Source organism: Cupressus sempervirens, chromosome 7 (genome assembly GCF_028749045.1).
Source record: "Cupressus sempervirens isolate cs-2001-9-10 chromosome 7, ASM2874904v1, whole genome shotgun sequence".
In the NCBI taxonomy this organism is placed as follows: domain Eukaryota; kingdom Viridiplantae; phylum Streptophyta; class Pinopsida; order Cupressales; family Cupressaceae; genus Cupressus; species Cupressus sempervirens.
Genome location: NC_143124.1, coordinates 776396098 through 776423191, shown reverse-complemented (window position 1 = coordinate 776423191; position 27094 = coordinate 776396098). Strand labels below are relative to the sequence as shown.

General features: G+C 34.8%; 1 protein-coding gene and 1 pseudogene across 2 annotated transcripts; one reads left to right on the top strand and one right to left on the bottom strand.

Moving 5' to 3' along the window:
* Positions 1–21347: 21347 nt before the first annotated feature.
* On the top strand, positions 21348–22333 carry LOC149549628 (uncharacterized). The gene is made up of 2 exons (XM_089794940.1): positions 21348–21799; positions 21899–22333. Exons 1-2 carry the CDS (start codon positions 21590–21592, stop codon positions 22049–22051), a joined length of 363 nt encoding a protein of 120 aa, XP_089651066.1. The 5' UTR covers positions 21348–21589; the 3' UTR covers positions 22052–22333.
* Positions 22334–23711: 1378 nt separating this feature from the next.
* Positions 23712–27017, bottom strand: LOC149549627 (pentatricopeptide repeat-containing protein At2g27610 pseudogene; annotated as a pseudogene). Its single transcript, XR_016354127.1, has one exon. The product of XR_016354127.1 is annotated as a pentatricopeptide repeat-containing protein At2g27610 pseudogene (transcript).
* Between the last annotated feature and the right edge of the window lie 77 nt (positions 27018–27094).

Sequence of the window (27094 nt, the reverse complement as noted above, 5' to 3'; positions counted from 1 at the left end):
ACACCAAAATAAGGGCTCGACTTCAACATACCACTCAAACAAGAAGCCACTACAATTTTTTTTCTTCTATGTGCACATGATTGTGGAGCAGATTGATGTGATGTATCGTAATGTCCTGCTCGAGAACCCAAGAGAAATAAACCTAACATGTTACAATGTTTTTTTTTAAAAGTTTAAACAACACAAGATAGCAATAATGCAGAAGCAATATATACATACACATCAAGTACACATAAGCAATTACAAATACATATTTCATTCCTGATGGGTTCCTTCATGTTGAGCCACGTTTAAGAAAGTTGTATTAACAAGTTTAAGTCTCAATCACAATGTTTCTTGATCATAAAGAAATAACATATACATTATGAGGAGGGAAATGTGAAAAAGGTGGGCACCAATAAGGCTGAGGAAAGAAGGACTTGAATGAAAACCTGGCTAAAAGGAGGGGGGTGGAGGTAAGGAAGTAGAGAAGGCACATGGGAAGGGTAAGGAGACCAAGCTCGAAGCTCAGCAAGAGATTAAAGAGGAATATGGTTTGTAAAAAACCACTGTCACTCTTGGTACAAAGGGTAGGAAAACTGCAGAGAGGAAATTTCAAACAAGCACTGCAAAAATGGGTCCGGTTAGAGAGCATATCCATCCAAAGGTTGTGGAGGGAAGGGATGGAAGAATTCAGTTGGAGAAACTCATCGACCCAATTTTGGTGATTCTAAGCGATAATGTGGGGGAAATGGGGTTGAACCTCCTAAAAAACACCCATAATAGTATGGTGGACAATTTTTGGTCCATTAAATGGATTTTTCATGAAATAGAAGGGATAAAGTTAAGGATGCAAGGACATGAAAGCACAAAGGGGGGGAGGACAGGAATGTCAGAATAAGCAAGTTGGATGTGAGGGTTATTGAGATTGAAAAAAGAGTGGAAAGGATGGAGAGCTCTCTCCATAGCTTGGCTAACCAGAGCCTCAACATAATCAAATGATTAAATGATAGTATCATTTAGCTACACTTGATGATGGAGGAAAGCAATAAGGAGAAGGAGGGAAATGACAAAGAGGAATTCAAGGTTGGTGATGAAGATGACTTCATGCAGGTTGAGAGCACGAGCAAAAGAAGGAGATTGGATAAGAGGAAGAGGGAAGAGGAGGTGTCTCTGGATGATAGTCATTTGAGGACTGATGCAAAAGAGACCATGGGAGAGATGGAGCTCAAGAATGTAGAGCTGGTCAAAGAAATGGTACCCTGATTGGTGCTCCTATTTTTTAGTCTGTCCCCTAGATTTTGGCTATTTTTATTTTGTTTAGTTCCGGTGGCTTGGAATGGCCTACTTTTTTTTGTTTCTTTGTTGCTAGCACTGGAATTTAAGTAATATTTTGTTGTTAACTGGTGGGATTCAGGAACCCTTATAAAAAATATGTTTTACTTAATCAAAAAATATATGCATTATCACATAAGCAAATGCACAAGTACAACTAATAATATGAAAGCATATCTAACGAATAGCATGCACTGCACATGTCACAGGGTATGTGAAAATAGATACAAGTACATTAATATACAATACAATATCCCATAGGATCTCAAAACACATGATACATAGATACATTAAATGAATACAAGTCTCCAAGATAAGAATAAGAATTATAATGATACAACTATATCAATGAGCATCCAATATCTGTCAATCTAAGGCGAACCCAAATGGTAAGACATTATCTCCTAACCACATGGTCACCTAATTAGGTTTCCATTCCCACCATGCAGGAGAGATAATGTGTGATCCACACACTGACAATCAAATCATAAAATAATCCTAGGCAAGGAATCTGATAGTCAAATCTAGCTCACGAGTTACACAAACCACTCAAGAAGAAGAGATAATCAAAATTTAAAGACCACTCATTCCAATACCAACCTCACATACTAAAATCAACAAACATATATTACGTACAAATCAAATATCAAAACCAAAAAGATACAACCACCTCCAAATCAATGTCAAGTGTCACAAGCACAATAATCAACAAATAACAATTATCATCAATAAAAGTAAACCATCAATCACTAACTCCAACAATAAAACACCACCAATGAATAACTGATCATCCATTAATAAAAGTCAATTGTCAACAATAAATGACATCCAATCAATGAGTAACAACTCACACCATCAAAAGTAATATCCAACAAGTACACCACTAGAGGCAAATATATAAAAAAAACCATGAAGGAGACTCAGGCTACATACTATGGAGTGCCATCACATGAGCCAACTCTAAGGTTATCCTGGCAGTCTCTCAGAACCCTGTCCCCCTAGTGACTTTATGGGGAACTAGAATACCCTCTCGTGAAGATGAGGAAACTAGTCATACCTCTCAAGGTATCATCTCATTCTCATCCTTAGTCTATACAAGCACTCAAGGCATGGACGAAGAAAGATCTCTAACTTATCTTTTTAATTTATCTCAAGGCACGGGGGAGGAAATTATTTTAATTACTATGTTATCACTTGTTACACAACTTACAATCAGTTACCCTAGTAGCCACTTTGAGCCCTGACCCCCATTGCAAGCCACTCCCATAAACATGCACCTAGACTACCTTCCCAAAACTCAAAAAATACAATTGTGTATCATACCACAAAAGTAATATTGATCGAACTTAGTTCCTTAATAGGCAACCCAAAAATAACATTGATTCTCAAAACTCAAGTTCTCATAAATGCTCAATAGCATAAAGCTCATAAAACATAAATCTTGATTCAAATCATAAAGTTCATTATGACATCTAGTCAAATAACCATAAAATTAATCTCAAGAATGCCTCTAGTGCACATCCTAACTTGGCCAACTAAACAAACCACAAAGAAAATCCATCCCAAAAATAAACATCACAAAGCTATAAATAGAATATTTGAAAACACATAGTTTTCAACCACGTGATTTAATTCCATCAATTTCTTTTGTTTAGTTTGGGTCATGTTGGCTTCTGCATTAACAACTTTTGAATAACCCATTGATAGGAACAAATACATCTAGCGGTAGCTAATTCCCATGTTTAACATACCTATTCATAAATTGGGGCCAACTATAAGGCTATACTCCTTCTTCAGGCTCTTCAAGACCTAGGCAGGTGAACCTCAAATTCGTTCATATGACACCAATTTCAAAACATACAACCTGAATCCATATAGCAGATAAAAACCCCTGAATATTTTATTGCTTATGCAAACAACAAAGACTTGAAATAGCTAATAACATGACCTATGAACTTGATAAACTAAGTGAGGGTAAATCCTTTCAGCTCTTCAACATAAAAGGGAAAAGAATTTGATTAATATGTTGATTATTGTTAGAAAGGTTAATCTTTCCTTGGATGTATTAATTGGGATATTCCAAGGATCCCTAAATGTAGTTTGTCCTATTGTACACATGTGGAGGACATGTCCTTGTTTGTCCTTTATTCCACATGTAAGGACAACTCTTTTTTATTCCTTTATTTAGTTTATCCTCCTTAAGAGGATTGTGACACTTTGCACGCACCTATTATGAATGTGGCATTTATAGAAATGGGAGTTACAAATGCAACTCCTTTCTCATCTCTATATAAGAGATGCTCCTCCTTTCTTCTTCACTCTTAGCACTTGATGTTATTGTATTGAGCTATTTTGCTCCAACACTCTCTCTCTCTCTCTTCTCTAGGCATTTGCCTTCATTCATAATACTAACAAGGGGTTTTCTTTGCTTTCCCCTTATAAATCCTTGTCTCCATTGTTGAACCATCTTGGTGTATGCTCTTGGATTTTGCTTATCTTATGGTAACATTGTTTCACACTTAACTTACTTGGATTGTTTTTCGTTCTTTGCTCAATCTTATCATTTCTTACATGGTATCAGAGCCATTTAATCTTTGTTTTGAGTATTTGCATGAAGGTACAATTCGAAGGAGACTCTTGAGAGAGATTTCACTAATTTCTTCTTTAATCCTTTTAAGATGGAAGAAATTGAATTTTTTTTGGGTTTGGCTGGTTTACTGCCAAACTTGATTAACTTCTGTTTGCTCTAATTTGTGCAGGTTACTTCTTATTTTTTATTAGTTTTCATCTCACCCCTTTGGTAGGCTTGCCACCAAAAGGGTTTTCCTATCTAGATATCATTTTTTTAAATCTTGTTAATAGCAGATCAAAACATTTCTTTGTGCCTCTATAAAACAAAGGAATTATTCATTTTTTTTTTCAGTTTGAGTCATTTGGAGCTCTCTTTAAGAAATTGCTCTTTTTCTAAATCATTTTGAAATTTTGTAAATGGGTGTGAATAGTGAAGTCTTTGGATGGACTTATGCTCTTGCTGAATTTCTGCATGTACGTATGGATGGACTTATGCTCTCTTAATTGAAAATTGTTTTAAACGCGCGTAGCGCGAGAGTCTTTTTAAATCAAGTTTTTTGCGTTGGGCGGACGCGCCACCCGCACGCCACCTGCGCTCAACCTGCGCATCACTTGCCGCTACCTACGCTTCTCTCGCCGCTGCCTGCACAAAGACCACCCGTCACCCGCCGCCTACGCGGCCAAACCCACCGCTCTCGCCGCTGCTTGCGCACAGACCACCCGTCACCCGCCGTTGTCTGCACTCTGACCTCGCGTCACCTGCCGCCTGCACGGCCAGACCTACCACCCCCGCCGTTGCCTGCGTTCAGGCCACGCGTCACCCGCCGCCTGCGCGGCCAGACCAACCGCTCCCGCCTCTGACTGCGCTTAGACCGCGCGTCCCTTTTTTTAAATCTGCGCTCAGTCTGCCCATTTTTTCCACCGACGCCTTTTTTAAAAAAAAACTCAACATTAGTAATTTGTTTAATTTATCTTTTTAGAAGTTTTTTTAAAGAAACCTTTTAACCTTAAAAAGTTTATTAAAAAAAGTTTTTTTTTATTCAATTTTTTTAAACCTTTTTCATTTCATAAAATTTTTTTTACTCTAATTTGTTTTCTTTGAGAAAAAAAAATATTATTAATTTTATATATAAAAGACGAGATTATTTTTCAATTAATTTGATTTTCAAATCAAGGAATTTTTTTAAATTCATCAATCTTGTAATCATGTCAACTTTAATTCCAGAAATTAAGTTGAATAACTCTAACTATCATGCTTGGAAAACTCATCTCTCCTTTATTTTTCGATTTAAGCATATTTTAGATGTTGCTATTGACCCTTCTGCAGTTCCCAGTACCTCGGCTACACAAGATGAAAAAAATGCATGGAATACTAAAAATGAGGAAGCCCTTGGCCTCATTGGTATATCTCTTAACCCTGATTTATATGTTCTAATTGCTCATTGCACTAATGCTCACGAAGCTTGGGATATTTTGAAGCAAACATATGATAGACCATCTGAATCACGCAAGATTCAATTGCAAGATAATTTGGAAGACTTGAGGTATATTGATTTCAAAACTATGGATGAATTTTTACTTAAATTTGATTACATCAAAAGTCAACTAATTAGATTAAGCGTTACTCTCACTGATATTAGATTAATTACCATTATTTTAAAGAAATGTCTTCCTAAACAATTTCAACAATTTATCACTAATGTTCATTCTCAACTTGCTATTCCTACTTTGTCTACTCAATTAACCTATAGTATTTTTCAAAATTTGTTACGTCAAGAGGAAGCTAAGTTGTTACAATTTGGTACTCTTAGATCTAATGAACATGCCTTTGTCTCTAAAAGTCCAAATCAAAATTTCAAATCTTCTAATAATAATTCTCCCAATGCTCATAATAATAATAATAATCACAATAATTATACTTTTAATAATAATTATAATCCAAAAAATCGTAATAATACTCCTCCTAATCAATCTAATAAAAAAACACATTGCACTTATTGTGGGAAAGATGGTCATGTAACTAATAATTGTTTTAAAAAACAGAAAGATAAACGACATATCAATAACAATAATCAAAACTCTCATCCATCTTGTCATGCTTTTACTTGTAGCTTTAATGTTTCTAGACCTTTAGAGTGGATTGTTGACAGTGGTGCATCACAACATGTAACTTCTCATAAGGAAAATTTTGATTCTCTGCAACCTGATATTGCTAACATTCCAGTTCAGCTAGCTAATAATCAGACTTGTAAAGTTGAAGGTTTAGGTGATGTCACTATTCCTAATGGTAAGTTGCATGATGTTTTATATGTACCTGATTTGAAAACTAATTTGCTTTCTGTTTCAAAGTTATGTCAGGACTATAAAATTGAATTTTATAAAGATAAGTGTTATGTGATAGATCCTCAAACTAAAGAAGTGATTGCTCATGCTAAATTGGACAATGACAACTTATTTAAATTCCATGAATTTGCTAATTCACGATATTCTTTACATACTTCCATTGATTTCAATATATGGCATGAAAGACTTGGCCATTTAAATTCGGATTATATTACTTTAATGCACAAAAGAAATATGGTTGATGGTTTACCTCTCATTATTCCTTCTAAGATTACTTGTACTGGTTGTATGACTGGTAAGATGCATAGGGAGCCCTTTCCAAGTGGTAAATCATGGCGGGCAATTCATAAGTTGCACCTTGTCCATAGTGACCTTTTGGGCCCCATGGAGAATACCTCCATTCAAGGTTCTCGGTATGCACTTACCTTTGTTGATGATTTTTCTAGACGAACTTGGATCTATTTTTTGCATAACAAAGATCAAGTTCTTGATATATTCATTGAATTTCAGTTATATGTTGAAAGGCAATCTGGTTTTAAACTTAAAAATCTTAGAACTAATAATGGAAAGGAATATGTCAATAATGCTTTTCATTCTTATTTGAAATCATGTGGAATTAAACATGAGCTTACTATTCCTTATACACCACAGTAAAATGGTGTGGTGGAAAGAAAGCATCAGACCATTGTAGAAATGGCTAGATGCATGTTGCATGCTAAGAATCTACATTATAAATTTTGGACTGAAGCCATGTTTTGTGCAACTTATATTCTTAATAGGACTCCTACCAAAGCTCTCAAGGATATTACTCCAGAAGAGGCTTGGTCTGGTAGGAAACCTGATTTACATCATTTGCGTATTTTTGGATCTATTGCTTATGTTCATACTCCTAAACAGAAACGACATAAATTGCATGCTAAGTCTTCTCCTTATATTTTTGTTGGTTATGATGAAAACACTAAGGGTTATCGTGTGTATGATTCTACTACTAACAAAGTTCATGTTGCTAGAGATGTTTGCATTGCAGAAACTGGTGTACATGACTGTTCTACTACACATGATGCAGAATTCAGTGGCACTCAAATCGTGCTAGTGGAGGACCAACCTCCTTCTCTTAACCCTACAACTCCAACACCACCTATTATTTCTACTTCTACTAGTAATAATATTGAAGTAGCTATTGATGATGCTTTTATTGATAATGATTCTTCCTCTAGTGATGATTCCACTACAACTAAACGTAAACCTAAATGGGCTCAAAACTTTTTCTTTTTTCTTTTTAATTTTAAAGTGTGCCTGGTAAAATTTTTAACGTGACCAGTAGCACTGGCGCAACATGCCCACCGGTACCATGGGGAGGGGGGAGACTAGAACCCATGACCAACCCCCGGCAACAGGGAAGATTTAGCCAACCGAGCTAGGGCCCCCGCCCAAATGGGCTCAAAACTTAATCAATGAAGGTGATGACTATATTTCTAGATTTGGTGGAATTAAACATAGAAGGATTAATTATTGTAATTATGCTTTGATGACCACTATTATGAATTCTAATGATCCTAAGTCTTTTGATCAAGCTAACTCTCTACCTCATTGGCAAACAGCCATGAAAGAGGAATATGACTCTTTAATAGCTAATCAAACTTGGGACTTAGTAAATTTACCTCATGGCAAAAATATAGTTTCATGTAAATGGTTATACAAAACAAAATTGAATGCTAATAATGAAATTAGTAAATTTAAGGCTAGATTAGTTGCTAGAGGTTTTTCACAAATAGAAAGATTAGATTATAATGAAACTTTTGCTCCTGTTGCCAAAATGCCTACTATTAAATTAGTTCTTGCTCTAGCATCTAAAATGAATTGGCCTGTTCACCAAATGGATGTTAAAAGTGCCTTCTTAAATGGCGATTTACATGAAGAAATCTATATGGCACAACCCCCTGGATTTGTTAAGAAAGGTAGTGAAAACCTAATCTGCAAATTGAAAAAATCTATTTATGGTCTTAAACAATCACCTAGAGAATGGTATTCTAAAATTAATTCATTCTTTATTTCTCAAGGCTTTTCTAGAAGTAAGAATGATCCTAATTTGTATATTAAACATACTGAAGATGATATTATTATTGTTATTGTTTATGTGGATGATCTTATTCTCACTTCTAGTTCAGATGCTTTGATTTCTGATATTAAGTTTCAACTTAAACAAAAATTTCAGATGACTGATTTAGGTATTTTACATTATTTTATAGGGATGCAAATTTGGCAAACTCGTAAGGGTATCTTTGTTTCTCAAAGAAAGTATGCTAATGACCTTTTAGAAAAATTTAAGATGAATGATTCTAACCATGTTTCAATTCCATGTGAATTAGGAACTAAATTAGTGGCTGCTATGAATACTCCTTTTGTTGATGAAACTTTGTATAGGCAACTGGTAGGAAGTTTAAATTATTTAACTCTTACTAGACCTGATATTTCTTATAGTGTTGGTTTAATTTCTAGATTTATGTCTAAACCCCAACAAACACATTTTAAAGTTGCTAAAAGAATCTTAAGGTACATTAAAGGAACTATTAATATGGGATTATTTTATGATGCCAATTCTGAATTTATTTTACATGGCTATACTGATTTCGATCTAGGTGGAGATCCCAATGATGGGAAATCCACTTGTGGCTATTGTTTTTTTGTTGGTTCAGGTGCAATTTCTTGGAAAAGTAAAAAAGAACACTTTATTTCCCTTTGCTCAACTGAAGCTGAATACAAAGGTTGTACCAATGCAGCTAAAGAAGCCTTATGGCTTAGAAGACTTCTTGAAGATTTGGGTTTACACCAACAAGCACCTACCCCTCTATATTGCGACAATCAAAGTGCTATTGCCTTGGCAAAGAATCCAGTTTTTCATGCAAGGACCAAACATATTTCACTTCAACATCACTTCATTCGAGAACAAGTTGAACACAAGCAAGTTACTCTCCTTTATTGTAAGGGTGAAAATCAAGTGGTTGATATTTTGACAAAACCACTTTCAAAAGAGAGATTTCAGTTCCATTGTAAAAATTTGGGTTTACAACTCGTTGATGTAAACTCCCCAAGTAAAGATTAAGGGGGGGTGTTAGAAAGGTTAATCTTTCCTTGGATGTATTAATTGGGATATTCCAAGGATCCCTAAATGTAGTTTGTCCTATTGTACACATGTGGAGGACATGGCATTGTTTGTCCTTTATTCCACATGTAAGGACAATTCTTTTTTATTCCTTTATTTAGTTTATCCTCCTTAAGAGGATTGTGACACTTTGGACACACCTATTATGAATGTGGCATTTATAGAAATGGGAGTTACAAATGCAACTCCTTTCTCATCTCTATCTAAGAGATGCTCCTCCTTCTTTCTTCTTCACTCTTAGCACTTGATGTTATTGTATTGAGCAAGGGGTTTTCTTTGCTTTCACCCTATAAATCCTTGTCTCCATTGTTGGACCATCTTGGTGTATGCTCTTGGATTTTGCTTATCTTATGGTAACATTGTTTCACACTTAACTTACTTGGATTGTTTTTCGCTCCTTGCTCAATCTTATCATTTCTTACAATTACCAACAAAACCTAGGTATGAACAACAAACATATAGATCCTATAACTGATCAATGCCTTGTCTATGGGTGATTCCACAAATTACCAATACACATCCTTGGAAATCATTGATATATCTCATATATCAGGACTCTAGATCTATCCTATCACTTTGTGAATTAGACATCTGCATCATTTCTAAATAACATACTAGACCTATCCCTTCATGAAATCTGCAATCTTGTCAAATATATCAAGCATTTACATGACTCTTTGTTGGAACAACGAAACATATTAAGACATGCAACTTTAAAGAGTTGCAACTGGGTTTAAGCTCTTTGTTCATAAATCACAAAACATTACAGATGGCATGAATATGAGACAAGAATAAGGTTGAAGATAAACTTGTTGCTACATTTTATTTATTTCCTTGAAACAAATATAATAGGATGCATGAAAAATAACTCATAAAATAGTTGAATATACTAAGACTATCTCTCTATTTTCATTCGCTGTTGTTCATTACAAAAGAGAAATGTTGAGATGGCAAAAACCCAATTGAAAGCTTGCTCAGAAAACTTGGGAATCTTTAGAAACAGAAAAGAAGAGATTATATAGAATGGAAGAAATTTCAGATCTTCTATGATGATGCCATTTGTCCACTTGAAAAACCTCAATTTGCCAATGAAAAACTTCTCTCTACCCTCTTCCTATAAATGAAAATCAAATACCATCATTATGTTTGGAATCCTCAAGAATGTTATCAAAATGATAGAATCATACAACTAATTTGCAAGGGGAAACAAAACAATTGATAAAACTCATGCCATATGGTTTTTTGGAGGAAAAGTATCACTTAAAAACTTTTTCCCCCAAATCTAGAGCCAACAAACTTCCCTATCTGCTCTTTAACTGGTTCTGATGCTCAATGATGACAAACACCCCTTTTGTTAAGAATGCCCCTGATTTCACAAATTTGCTTATAACTTCTTACCACTGGACACTTGCACACATTTTGACTGCATATTTGGAAAATTTATCTTCCACTCTTTCCAACAGTATATTGCACTCCATCTTTTGGATAAAAAAGACCCCTCTTGTGTTGATTTGAAAAATTTATCTTCTGCTCTTTCCAACGGTATATTGCACTCCATCTTTTGGATAAAAAAGACCCCTCTTGTGTTGATTTGAAAAATTGAGCCTTTGACCATGTTCAAAGCACTTAAAAGAATGATTTTTTAAAAAGCATACAGTCTAAATTATAGATTATATCAACTTCGTTTAAAAATCCAAATTTGAATGTGAGGGCTCAACCTGGGAATCATTTTCTTTTTAATATCTAAGAATTTTTATTTTACCCTACAATTCCACTTGAGCGCCATGTGGTGCATTTTCATTTGCCGAATCACCTCATTGCGGGCCCACATAATCCTCATTATTTGCTCCTTAAGATCTTACGATCATACAATCTTACAATCAAGTGTAGCATCTTAACCCTAAAATTGGAGGTTCCCGATCCTATGAATTCTTATATCTTCTTAGCTCTTCATCTTTCCTCTTAGCCTCCTGATCTTATGTTGATCATAAGAACGTAACTCTCCAACTTAAGCCTCTTGACAATTCAAAATCTCGCAACATTGTAAGTTTTACCTTTTACATCTCCCAACGATACAATCTAGTGTGGCATTGTAACCTCACCATCTCAAGCCTTACAACCATATGATTGGCTTGAAAGGCATAACTTTGGGGTTCTTAATTTTTCCTTCTCTTGAACTCACAAACTACTTCCAAAAATTTTCCATATGTCACTCCCTAATAGGTTGGACTTGTCACCTTGTCACCTGTCAGCAAGTCCTTGCCACATGTCAACTTCTCGCAACTTTGTGACCTTGAAATCAAACTGTGATGTTATGCCTACAATGATGTGATTCCTTTTTGTCACTACTTCACAGCCTTATTTCTTCATTGACTGCATGAGCTTGTGAAACTTTGTTCTCTTCATTTTATGCTTTGTCACTGCTTTACAACTCTTTATCACTTCTATTCACTAACCGCTACGGCCAAGCGATTACCATAAAGCTTACTATTTTGCACCTTCACCGCAGTTTAGAATTTAGCATTTCTTTCATTTGTGATGTTGCGAAGACCTTGATTCTAACCTCATTGCAACCTTGCAACCGCTAGACATAAATCTTGTTTTAATTGTGTGATGTTGCGATCACTGTTTTGATTGACCACTTCTTCACTTCTTCACTTCGCAACTAAAGACCTTAACTACGACTAAAATCTTGCGATCTTGTGCTAGCCTTTAACTTAACTTTTCTGAATATACTTCGCTAGTTCACAAATTAAGATTTTAACTTAAGTTTGACCCAGTGAAGATGTGATCATGAGCATTTCACTATTTCACAACTTTGACGTCAAGTTAGCCTTAATTCCTTGTGATCTTGTGATTTCTTAGACCTTAATTGTCTTGATTAACTTTCACATATTTGCAACTTATCTTTCACTTCAATTCAAGCCCTTGCAATGGTATGATGACCATTTCCTTTAACTATCAAATGCCCTTCTCAGTTTTGCAACTTAAAATCGCTACTCTTGGCTTAATCGTGTGATGCTACGATGATTGTTATCTTGACTGTTTTGGTTCTTCATCATTGCTTCGTAATTGCAATCCCTTCAATATATTCTAACTTGTGATAGTACGAGAACCATTTAAAGTTAACCATTTCATGTCATCAATCTCGCAACTTAAAACCTTGACTCATTTCTTAACCCTGTGAAGACGCGATTACATGCTTTTGCAGCCTCACCACCTTAACCCTGGGTTATTCTTAACCACTTGTGAAGATGTGAAAACCTTGAACTTAACTGTTGCTGCTACCTTAACTTCGGGCCCATGGATACATGTGTCTTTACCTCACTTTCTCGCTTTGGCTAATCTTCATGCAAGTCCCTAAAGTGAGAAAGCAACAACCATCAATCTACATCCGATCAATAGTGATCTATAAAACTAAAAATATGTTGTCTTAGTCAGCACCTTCAACCAACCAGAACTTGCCATTCTAAAAAATTATTTTGACATATTTCATTTTGCATCCCACACTTGAGTTTGGTCCCACCATGTCCACGTGTTGAGTGCTTGTATTTTCACTTTGGCTATCCTTTGTGCAGCTCTATAAAGTGAGAAAGTGACAATCCTCGATTTGCTTTTGATCAACGATCACAAAAATGACTCACCTAGGGTTAAGGACTTAAAACAAAACAAAGGGTGGGCTAACCCAAGGCAGACCTAGGTTGAAGAAAAGTCAAGCGCTAGGGTAAAGCATATTTTCAAATATTTAAAAAGGTTGCACGAAACTTTATAATAAAAGGTTTTTCAAAGGCTTTTAAGGTTTATAAAATCTTCCTGTGCACATTCAAAAATATGAATGATTTGAAACATTTTTCAGAGACCTAGGGCATAAACGACATTAAGACAATGAAAATATAGAGATTTTTCTCTAGGGCATGACAAATTTTAGAAACCCTAAGCAACAAAAACACATTTTCTTCCTGATTTTTACAAGGTATTTCAAATCTTTTGGCTTGGGTGAAAAATCAGGCCAACAGGTCATAAGGATGTGTTTAGAAATAAAGTAAGAATATACATGTTAATATAAATTGTTATGCTAATATACTTATTTAAATCAATAAGTGTTTTAATGTCAAAACTCTTTGTACATATAAAATATCATGCAACATTATTATGTTTTTAATTTAAATAATCTTAAATAAATAATATAAGTGTATATTATTAGATTAAATATTAATATCAATTTTTTTTCTAAAAAATATTAATTTGACTTATATTTAAGTCTAATATTAATATTTACTTTTCCTTTAGTTCATGATGAAACTAGAGATAACTCAAACTTGAAATTATAATTTTAATTAAGTTATTTACCAATTCTCTCATAATATTAAATATTCATAACTAGAAGATTGTATAATGAACTCCATTATAACTTCTCTTAAAATATAACTAAATCACAATTATATATTTATTAATTTCTCATTTGCATTAATAAATATAAAATTATTTATATGCAACTAATAGTTTAACTAAACTTAAAGATTCTTTACTAACAACATCCACTTTATAACTAAATGAGTACTATTAATTTAATTTTCAAAATTAATAAATAATACTAATAATATTTATTTTTAAAATTTAATAATTTTAAAAATGTTCAGAATTAATAAAAATTTCAATTTTTAATTTTTTTAAATATTGAAATAATAAATCTAAAAATTAAATTTTTAAAATTAATAAATAATGCTTAAATTTTTATTTATTTTTAAATATTAAATATTAAAATAAATCCAAAAATTGATTTTTCCTGAAAAGAATAGAATTATGTAATTTTTTGTTTTCACATGGCTAAGATCTTCTAAAACATGCAATCATAATTTTATTTTATTAATTTTTTTAAATCTTGAATGCATTTGTTTTCCAAAAAGATTCTCAACCAACAATTTTGTTTAAATTGGAGGCAATTATATGTTTGCTTGATGAATCTTTACGAGGGTTTCTCTTGAAGTTTTTATAATTCTCTTTCGAATCCTAACTAATAATAATAATAATTTTTTAAAATTTAATATTCAATTTTCTTTGGTTGCTTGGATTAATTTTCAAGAATATGATTCTATAGTTTACATCTGACAACGTATGAATCAATTCTATTTCTTAATTGTAAATCAAATTCTCTTCCATATTTTATCCTATAAATTTCAACAAATAAATTTTATCAATATGGTAGACACGAGGTAGATAGATCTTCCAAAATAATTTCAACAAATGAGTTCTCAAACCCTGCCTCAATCTGACAATTAAAATTCTAGACAATCTAGTAAATGCATGCAAACTAAAACCCTTTGAAATTTTCAACAATTATTTTGCTTAAATTCTAATTCCCCCCCCCGCCCCCCCCCCCCCCCCCAAAAAAAAAAAAAAACCTTTGTGTGTAGAAATGAGCTTGAATCTCTTAATAAAGAGTTTAACTCTACTTAGGGTTTCCAATTTCCGAACATGCAAAAGCCTCTCCTTAAGATAAACTTTTATTATTTAATCATTTCATGCATACTTAAAGAACATTTTTATTTTTTTTTTTTTATTTTCTCTTCCTCCACTTTATTAATTAGTACAAGCACTATTTAAAGCGTAATCTATTATTTAAATTATTAATAATAAATGAAGTTCATTATTTAAATGCAACTCTAATTTAATTATTATTAATTAAATAAATATAATATAATAATATTAAATCTTTAATCTTTTAATATTCTAATCCTCATTTTATCCAACTTCTTATTTTGGACTTTTCTAAGTACATATTTAATTAATTTCTAATTAATTAAATATCATCATATTCTAATTAGTTTTTAATTAATTAAATATTCACATATTTTAATATTTTATTTTTAATCAAATAATATTTATTAATTCTCAATATTATATGATTAACCTAAATATTATAATTAAATCATTTACCAAATAAATCATCGCCAAATCCACATAAAAACAACATTACCAAAACTAACAAAAACTCAAAAGTAAACAACATGACCAAAGATAGAATTGTGGGTTCAAAAAGGTGGAAAGTCAGATACATTTCCTCCTCCTCAAGACAAGTAACTAGGCTATGATTGAGATTGGACCTGAACATTATCTCCCCATTCTTTCCATTGAGTTATTGTGGTAGGGCACACTCATCTTGGCAATTCAGGGAAGTCGATGTCTGGTGCTTGCAAACCTGTATAAAATATGAGCATGCACACATGTGCATATATATCTAAGCTAAACAAGAAATGACAGGGAGTTGTATATCGTGTAGATCTTGACTAGCAGACAACTACGACTCTCTCCTTAACCACATCAGACATGTCAGACAATAAAGTAAAACAAACACGCACACCATACACATGTAAGTATGGGGCAAGTGCTATAATAATTCTTGAGTACAAATCATCACATATTGAAACATGGAAACTCATCATTGTGAATATAAAATGATTATCATTTGATATCATCATGAAAGTAATCACAATTACTAAGAACCATTAAAGCATCATTAATGTGCTAGTAATCACAATCATCAATCAACAAGTGAAATATAATAAACTAAGTAATTCTTTATTGAATTCATGTAATCCAAATCACGAAATAATGTCATAATTATAAATCCAATATCCTTGAAACTAACACATGCATGAAATAGGCATAAAAGAGTTTGGTAAATATAATGGAAAAACAAACTATGGGTGGGAAAATTACATGTATCAAGAATGGTCTTCAAAAATGGGTTTTAAGAAATTTTTCTGAACTCCTTATTTTAGAATTGTTTCTTTCTAATTTTTTGTTTGTTTTGTTTTGTTATTTGTTGGTCTTGAACCTTCTTGGCTTTGGTCACTACACCTTCTTCATATAGGATGTACACTTGCATCTATAGTGTAGTCTTAGACTTGTGTAGGTGATTAAGACAGTGAGCTAAGAAAGCCCATCAATCAATCTTAAATATTTTTGCTTTTATTTTTCAATAGTTCAAATATTTGTATTTAATTGCATATTAGAGTAATTTTTCTTTCTTAATTACCCTAGCTCATTAGAGCACTAGTTAGCAAGGTGGCACAAGGGTTGATCCATCCCTTGTGATTTTATCAATTGCGAGGGTAAAAAATTCCTTTCTCCAAAAACAAGCATAAGTTTTTTTTAGGTGGTTCTATGAGTCCATAGACCTTTTCACTCCTACCAACTAGATAATGGTGTTGACACTCCCTTTGCTCTTATAAGGTGTTCAACAAGTGGGATAATGTTGAAAAACATGTCTCCAATTTGTTCATAATTTTAATTTTATAAAATATAATTTTCCATGCATAAATGAAGTATGAAAAGATTGGAGCTATAAGGTTTAATGTTTGACAAAAAAGAAGAAGAGGGTCGATGCTAATTACATGATAAAAGGTTATGGTTTCCAAAAGTTTTCTTGGGAAATTAAAAAATGTTGGGCATATAACAGAGTTATAAAATTGAGTTACACATCATGACATATTCAAAGACATATTTTGACCAGCTTATGCTACACATAATGACATATTTAAAGACACCTATAATTGGGGGATAAAAGAGTGTCACTTTTTGGGTTGTTTTAGCTCATATTTTTCATTGCCATTTAATAGTTTCAAATTTTGTATCTTGTATATTTTAGATACTTGATATAAAGGTTACATATAGAGTGGTATAAATATTGTTAAGCTACAAGAATGTTTTCAATATTTGGTTGGTGATAGTCTTAAGAAGATTGTGCAAATGTAGTTCTATTGAAGGATAGATTGAGCTATTTTGTAGTGGAATTTTTTAATTTAGAAGAGTATAATTCCCCACATACATTTATGTTGTGGCATTTTTAATATAAATTTTATAAATGAATATATTTTTTGTAATTGTTTAAAGATTTAAATTTGTACAACAGTAACTAAAGTATTCTAGTGTATGAAATAATTTTGCATAATCTTACTCCTTTCGATGCCTATTTGATAGAGGTCCACTCTGATACCACTGACGAAGGGCCACACCACCCTTACCAACTCACAACCAATAATGCAACAATATGAAGACAATTTTATTATACCTGAAAATTCAATAGCAATTACAATAACATTTTTCCAAGATCTCTCAAGATCCAATCCAAACCCAAGCTAGTCCAGATCCACACTCTGGTAGAAACCTTTGAGATCTCAACTTGTGCTCGCAAGCCACCAAGCAACCTCCTTGTTTCTAAACCGCAGTCACTAGCTCTTCTCCAACCTTATCCAAGATCCAAGTGTAAACTACCTCACATTCGGCGCTCTGTCTACAAACTCAGGAAAACTCACTCTTCACTTCCTCCTTCTCTCTCACATCTTCCAAACTTTCCAAGCTTCACCTTCCACAACTTTCACCTTTCCAAGCTACACCTTGAGCTTCCACTTCTCAAGCTTCTCCTTGAGCTTTCACCTTCTTCTCGAGCTTCTACTCCTCAAGCTTCTCCTTGAGCTTTCCTCTTGAGCTTGATTAGAAATGCTCATATGCCTTGCTTAAATAGGCACTTACCACCCCTTGCATGACTTATCCACAACCTTCTAGAATTCCTCCACAACCTTCTACAACTTCCATAACCTTCTAGAATTGCAACTAAGCACCACCATGTGGCCCAATTAGAAAATTTCATTTCCTTTATGGATTACAAAAAATATTAAATGCAAGATTTAAGAAACTTTCCACAAGCTTCTAAGATGCCACCTACACACCTTGATTAATGGAATGACAACTAATTTCTCATTTTTTTATTTTATGCCACCTATGCACCTCGAAAATAGAAATTCCTCCTTTTTCTTTCTTTTCTCCTTTTTCCCCTTTTTTATTTTTTTATTATTTTTCCTGTAATTTTCGTCACTTTCTCTCTCCTCCACAAATTTTTTTTTTTTTTTTTTTAAAATTTTATTTTATTTATTTATTTATTTTTTTCCCCAATAATTTTCCCATGCAAGATGCTCCTGCATCAGACTTCCCCGGTAGATAGAAAAGTGTCCCACACTTTGACGCCAAAAGAAAGATCTACCACCATCTTTATCTTCACGAAAGGCTTCCACCTCAATAGGGACAACAAAACCACCATGCAAATCCTCCACACCAGCATCTCAACCATCCGATCAACATGCTCATTCCCAGAAACAAACTAAACATAATGCTTGAACTGAAAACTCTCATCCACATTAGCAACTAGTGAATTCACACCCATAGCAAAAAACTCCACATCAACAACCACATGTACATTTCCATCAACACATGTCAAACTCTCAACACTAGCAACCTCATTGCTCACAACAAAATGCTCTGCAATACATAACTTACCTCCAACAACAACTGGATCATCCACGACCAAGTGCTCTACAATCTCCATGTCAGACTCAACCAAGTGATCATGAAAACCAACATCTGTCCCAACATCAACAACATTAGGAATATCTTTAGCAACAACCTCTAGTTGCTCTGTAGGTTCTGCATTAAGCTCCACAAACTGATCAGCAAAACCAACCTCTTCCACCTTGACCTTCTTAGCTTTAGCATCCAACCGAGCAAACATCTTAGAAAAATTCCTCTCCACTATATCATGGATTTTCGCAATCATCTTAGGGTCCAATCCTCTTGGAGCCATCTCCCAAGATCTTCATAAACCCTCTGCAACAAATCCTTCCCACGCTCCTTATGAAAACCAAATTGTTTGCAAGTCAGATCGCAATCTGCCACCTCGCACAAACAATCAGGAACCACATTACAAGTCTAGGACAATGGATTTGCAATCCACAAGCTCTGATAAACATTGCTCAACCAAGTTCCTGGTACAAATTGCCTCACACTTCGGCGATCTGCTTGTACACTCAGGAACTCCTGCTCTGATACCACTTGATAGAGGTCCGCTCTGATACCACTGACGAAGGGCCACACCACCCTTACCAACTCACAACCAATAATGCAACAATATGAAGACAATTTTATTATACCTGAAAATTCAATAGCAATTACAATAACATTTTTCCAAGATCTCTCAAGATCCAATCCAAACCCAAGCTAGTCCAGATCCACACTTTGGTAGAAACCTCTGAGATCTCAACTTGTGCTCGCAAGCCACCAAGCAACCTCCTTGTTTCTAAACCGCAGTCACTAGCTCTTCTCCAACCTTATCCAAGATCCAAGTGTAAACTACCTCACATTCGGCGCTCTGTCTACACTCACAACTCCACCATAATCCTACTGTAAACTGCCTCACATTCGGCGCTCTGTCTACAAACTCAGGAAAACTCACTCTTCACTTCCTCCTTCTCTCTCACATCTTCCAAACTTTCCAAGCTTCACCTTCCACAACTTTCACCTTTCCAAGCTACTCCTTGAGCTTCCACTTCTCAAGCTTCTCCTTGAGCTTTCACCTTCTTCTTGAGCTTCTACTCCTCAAGCTTCCCCTTGAGCTTTCCTCTTGAGCTTGATTAGAAATGCTCATATGCCTTGCTTAAATAGGCACTTACCACCCCTTGCATGACTTATCCACAACCTTCTAGAATTCCTCCACAACCTTCTACAACTTCCATAACCTTCTAGAATTACAACTAAGCACCACCATGTGGCCCAATTAGGAAGTTTCATTTCTTTTATGGATCACAAAAAATATTAAATGCAAGATTTAAGAAACTTTCCACAAGCTTCTAAGATGCCACCTACACACCTTGATTAATGGAATGACAACTAATTTCTCATTTTTTTATTTTATGCCACCTATGCACCTCGAAAATAGAAATTCCTCCTTTTTCTTTCTTTTCTCCTTTTTCCCCTTTTTTATTTTTTTATTATTTTTCTTGTAATTTTCGTCACTTTCTCTCTCCTCCACAATTTTTTTTTTAAAATTTTAATTTTAATTTTTTTCAACTTTTTTTTTCCCCCCAATAATTTTCCCATGCAAGATGCTCCTGCATCACTATTATTGTAAAAAAGAAGAAGATTTAGGTAAGGAACACCACTTCTCAAGAGTGTTGGAAACACATGAATAATATATAAGGTTGCAAGGTAAAAATTACTCTCTCACTTTTGTTGTGAGTATTCAAAACAATAGGTATTCTGATCAACCACACAATCTAACATGGCCTTTCCCACAAGAACACACACAGTAGAGCTACGAGAGATCCTACTAGTAGTATCACTAATCACAATACCTAAATTATCATTATTAAGATTTAACACTATTCCTTTCACACCATTGGCCTTGCCCCTCTCCATCTACTGAGTGCTAAACCCCACCTAGCTTGAATATCATTAAATCCTTTATACTTTAGGTCGAGGCACATAAGATAATAGATAAGTCATTTATGCTTTTCATGAGTGATGGATGTTCAGAGTTGTTATGGGTTTATGCTAATCATTCTAGTCGAAGTTTTTATTTCGAGAACTACACACCTAGCTATTCGGGCTTCACCCTTCGTATAATAAATTAGAGAGATTTCCCTTCACTAAAGGCAAGCCTAGTTCACGAGGGGACAAAGCAGTTCCTTTTAAACCCCACATGAAACAAGCATTATTTCATGAGAAAGCAAAGTGAAAGAACTACATAAGTCAAAATAAAGATAAAAAATAAACTTTGAACAAACCTTTTCACTTACTAATGAAAGATAATAATTGCATAGAGTATTTTCTTCTTCACATAAATACAAAACAAATAATTTAAGAACTTTATAAACAAAACTCACCAATTAAATATAACTAAATATACCTTATTTAACAAACTATATATATACATAAAATAAAATATATATTTTAAAAACTAGTTATCGTAAGTAAAATTTGATTTTTAGGAAACAAAATTTCCTAATGAAAGGTCATCAATTTTAGGGCTGCTCGGTGTCATTCAAATCATTTGGCTTATAAATTTTTTGATCCCCGCTCATGAGCCAAACAATACGGATTGTACCTAGTGATTCCATGAAAATTCTAAAAATGGAAGTTCAAATTTTGAAAGTAACCGGAAAAATTCACTCTCTCCCTCCACTGATTTTCACTTTCAAATTTGAACCCACTCATGGTCTCTCCCTCCTCGGTTCAAACCCCAAATTCTGAAAACGAACCCCGCCAATCCTACTGAATGCCTGCAATGCACCTACAAATGCATTTCATACTCTCTATTCATTCCACTCTCACAGCAGTTCAATCATTCCACATACTCTTCTCGGAATGGAGATGTCTGTGGGGTTTCAGTTGCAGGCAGATCCGTTCATGGGCTTTTCCAAAGATGAAGACAAACAAAACAAGGAGAACATTCCCCCTTTGAATGCAGTTAGTTCCGGGCCACCATTCAGTTGTTTTCATCCACTAAAGAGGCGGCCACTCCAAGACATTACCCACCTGACTGTTATTTCTACTGATATGGATACCATACACAATGTAAGTTTTATCTATTTTCCATTTTATTAGTTGGGTTTCCTATTTCCTAATGTCTGATTAGATTTTCCTGATAAATCGCCCTCTTTTTTTTTTTTACAGGGAAGAAGAGTCTCTGTAATGCGGACGAGGCCGTTGGTGGATTCAATGATTCACGGTCGGAAGAAAAAGAGGAAGATCAGCAGTATGCCCAATGATGGGAATTCTAATCTTGTGAATCCTAAGAAACCCCTGCTCAGAAAGAGCTTCAGATAGCATATTGACTGTTAATATTTATTGGTTAAGTAGGAACATATCAGAGAAAACTTGGGCAGTCGTCATTGTGCTACCCACTTTTTATATTCTGCTGTAATCTGCTCTGCCCTGGAAAAAAATAATGAAATTGGTCCTGTAATTTCGAAAATGACAGACCGTGGCATTTACACGGAGATAGGAGAAATCTCAATATCTGATAATAAGAAGCTCATGTCATGTGTCCTAAATGGGTTTACTGATATCCATCCATTTAAAATAAAGTCTCATTTTTTTCTATTCAAAGTTGCGATTTGAATACTTATTGCTATTCTCCACAAATCTTCTTCTGAGGTGCACTTTAGTTGGCATTGATGTTTGTATTGTGAACTCTGCACAACACTACTGAACGTGGCCATAGTGCGGTGATACATATTAAATGAAAAATGAATGTGTTTGCTCAGTGTTTGATGAAGCTTTTGGCATAATGCACAATGGTGGTTATTTAGCTTTATTGCCGTTTCCCCGGTTAAGACAGGTTGCCAAAATTATTTGAGGTTTTTCATCGACTTAGATTTATTGAATATGAAAATGCTGATTGGGTATTATTATAGATCCCTTTCTCGAAGCACAAATTCATTTTCTTATTCAATTTTCAGAGAGAAGAAATCAAACTCAGAGAGGTCCATTTAGCCTCTAAATGTTTACAAAATTAAACAATTTAATTCATTCGGAGTAATCTTTAGGTTTTTGTTCCTTTTATGTAATGAGTTAAGGTTCTCTTTTGGAATGGCGGACTACGTAATCCGAATGTTTTGGGCTGATCCTGTTAAAAAAAACAACACTTCAGGATTGATCACTTTTACGTGTTTATTTAACTGCAAGTGGATTGGCTGTTTTTGCAACTGAACCTTCACGGTGAGTCCAGAGAGCTAGCAAATCTGTACCTTAAAACACTGCCCGAATCTTTGTTAATAATATTTACAGGCTTTACAAGTTATCTTGTGTTTTGCATGCATTTAATGGATGCTTTATTTAGATTTCAAACTTCATGTAATTGCTCTCATCTCATTTATATTTAATATGGTTGGCTTCAAAGCCTTGACAGATATGTGAAAGTTGTCATTTATACAGGGGTCATTCATTATCATTACCATTGCTTGATATTTTGATTGCTTTACCTTTTTTCACTTCTCTAAAATCTACCCATTCCGTTCAATTCCAACTTTAGTGTGTTGCTCAAGTTTGACAATGTTATTGAGAACCATAAAATTTCATCTTCAGGTTCAGAGTTTCGTTTATTGATTAATTTTAATGCCTTAAGCTCTTTAAACTTTGCATATGCTGCACATTTGGCATAATGATCAAGATTGATAAGATCTGCAGACGGAGTTGACAAACTATGGAGAAATGCAGCCACTGGAAGACTGTCTTCTGTGTTATAAAGAGCAACTAACATTAAATTAACTAAAACATTTGGAAGCATATACAATTCAATAAAAAAGAGCACTGGTGTCTTGTATAACAGGGAAAGTTTATCTACATGAAAAGATTGTATAGCATGAACAAAGGCTTAATGGATTATTCAAACATTTCTTTTAATTGGTGCTTAAAAGTCAGCAAATCAAATTGAACCCAAAAGAACCAAACTGAGGAAATAAACGACCAAACTAGTAACAGTAGATTCTTTACATCAAGGAAATGTTTATTAGCAGCTATTTTTATTAATTATAGTTCCTTCACAAGGTAATGTTTTGAATAACAAAAGCCTTGTCATTGCATGCCACGTCAAGGCTAGCTCTAAGATTTGTTTGCCATCATTTTTATTTGCATTACCAATAGTCACCACATAAACACGCTCCATCCTTAAAGTGGTGGAAACGGTTGGTATCTCTCATGATAATTTGTCGTCCGGCAATCTTGGAGGTGAACTTGATAAAAGTGTGGCAGTCATTACAAACTCGAAGATTCTTGATGACTCTGATATGTGATTCATGAGGGGTGTTGATCAAGCCAAAAGCAATGGCGAGCTTTTCACTGTGATGACACACAGAATCTCTATGCTCATGCTCTATTTTATGTAGCAGAGAGTTTGTATAGAACACATAACCTGCTTCCTGCATTTGGATGGTTAAACTCTCCAACTTTGTGTAGATCTCCTTTGTTTGTGGATGCAATCTGTCCCCCATGGTAAACACATGCACGCCACCCTTGGATTCAATCCAGCTTTGTCCAGGGTTCTTTCGAACTCCTCTATCTTTCATCAATTTTCTAATCTTGGCTGCATCATCCCATCCACCAGATTCAGCATGTAATTTTGCTAATAGAACATATGCTGCAGAATCTTTTGGTTCAAATTCAAGTATGTACTCGGCTGCCCTTCTACCTAGCTGCACATTTCCATGAATTCTACAAGCCCCAAGCAATGTGCGCCATACCAAAGCAGTGGGTTTAATTATCATCCTATGGATAAGGTCTTCAGCCTCATCTAGGTACCCAGCACGGCTGAGAAGATCTACCATACAGTTATAATGATCACTTATTGGCATGATATTGTAATCTTGACTCATTGAATCGAAGTAATGTCGACCCTCATCCACCAGCCCTGCATGGCTACATGCAGAAAGAACTCCAACAAATGTGACATGGTCAGGTTTAATTCCTCTTTGTTGCATTTGTTCAAATATAGAAAGGGCTTCCTTGCCAAGTCCATAATGAGCGTATGCTGAAATCATTGTTGTCCATGAGACCACATTGCGTGATGCCAGTTTGTCAAATACTTTGGTTGAGTCTTCTATGCTTCCACATTTGGCATACATATCGACAACGACATTTGCAACAAAAACATCTGACTGCAATCTATATTTAATCACATGGGCATGCACCTCCTTGCTCTGCATTAAAGATGCTAAATTAGCACAAGCGCAAACAATGCTAACCAAGGTAAATTCATCAGGCTTTATCCCATCTTGCAGCATGCTGTGAAATAGTTTCAAGGCTTCCTCATTGTGCCCATTTTGTGCTTGCATTGCAATCACAGAGTTCCAGGAAACTAGATCTCGATGTCGCATTTCACAGAATAGTTTCAAAGCCTGCTCAAATTGCCCATGCTGAGCATATCCTGCAATCATAGCGTTACTCAAAATAACATCTTGGTTGCACATTCTTTTGAACACTTCAAATGCATCTTCTACTGCAGCACATTTTGAATGCATGGAAATAAGGGCACTTCCTACAAATATACTAGACAGAAATCCAGTTTTGACAATATCAGCATGGACCTGCTTCCCACATTCTGCAGTTTGCAGAGCAGTACATGCCCTGATAACACTAGCAAATGTAAACTCATTTGATCTCATTCCTGCAACTCGCATTTGGCAGAAGAGGATCAGAGCATCCTCACAATTTCTTTCAATATCCTCACCTTCCGTGTATCCTGCAATCATTGCATTCCACAAAACCACATTGTGTTTAGAAGTCCTATCAAACAATTTACGGGCATCAAATATGTTCTCGCATTTTGCATACATGTCAATAAGGGCACTATCCACAAAACTATCTAAACCAAATCCCCTTTTGATAGCCTCGGCATGCACTTGCCGCCCCTGTTCCAGACCTCTTATATTGGTACATACCTTAATAATACTGGCCATGGTTGTTTGATTATGTCCCACTCCTGTCTCTGACATTTGTCTATAAAGCTCCAGAGCTTCTAGCTCACATTCATTCTGAACATATCCTGTGATCATTGAATTCCATGATACAACATCTAGTTTAGGCATTTTATCAAAACAAAAGCGGGCATCTTCAACCTTCTCACATTTAGCATACATGCCAACAAGAGTGTTTCCGACAAAGATATTATCTCCAATGCCATGTTTTAAAATTAGAGAATGCACCTGCTTTCCCTGTGCGAGAGCTTTTGCTCTTGAGCAAGCATTGAGGACGCTGGCCCATGTAAACTCTGTAGGCACCATACCCGTCCCGAGGAATTCCCAAAACAAGTCCATAACATCTTCAATATCCCCATCTTGGGCATACCCCCCAATCATTGCACTCCATGAAACCACATTTCGTTCAGACATTTGGTCAAACATTTTGCGCGCATAATCCATACTACCTAATTTAGCATATATGTCAACGAAAGCACTTCCCACGTAAATGTCAGGCTCAAATCCAACTTTCACAACGTGGGCATTGACCTGCAAGGCTTGATCCAGAGCATCCATTTGTTTGCAGGCATTGATAACACTAGCAAAAGTAAAATGTGTTGGAGCTATTCGTTCTCGATGCATCCGAGTGAAAAGCTTAAAACTTCCTTCCCCGTTTCCGTGCTGAGCATATCCAGAAATAATTGCATTCCAGGAAACACTATTTCTTTCAGGCATTTTGTCAAACACTTGGCGCGCAGTATACAAATCTCCACATTTAATATACATGTTAATAAGATTGTTGATTAAGAAAATGTCTGGGTTCATTCCTGATCTGATTATATCAGCGTGGATGGACCGACCATCTTCCAGAGCTTTCGTGTTAACACATTCGTGCAAAAGATGAACATAAAATGCGGATTTTTGAACGAAATCCTCCTCAAGTACCGGTTCAGGGGTAAAAGATAGAGTTTTTTCATGGACAATGCAAAACTTCCGAAATGCTATTGTCGAGGAGGGAAACCACGGTTTGAAAACTTGTCTACAGTAACGTTTTACGTATCTTGGCATTTGACACCATGTATAAGGCAATTCTGAATTTAACAGAATGAGCTGTATGATATTCACCTTTTATCAACAGCGATCGAATTTTAACGTCACCTTCTTTGCTTCTGCTTTTCTGGTTGGATGAAGGCATAAGAACTCACCTACTCGAGGCTTGAATGCTAAGAGCATACATCACCAAATTTCTTTCAGAGCAAGCCTATTCTATCTTTAATTGCACTTTTCTTTATCATGTGTCAAATAGCTTGGAGTGAATCTGTATGTTGAACTGAGTAGGTTTGATTTGTTGACGAAGGTAATGGTTTGAAGGACTTCAATATGAATCACGTTTTGTTGAATGCACAATTTTTAT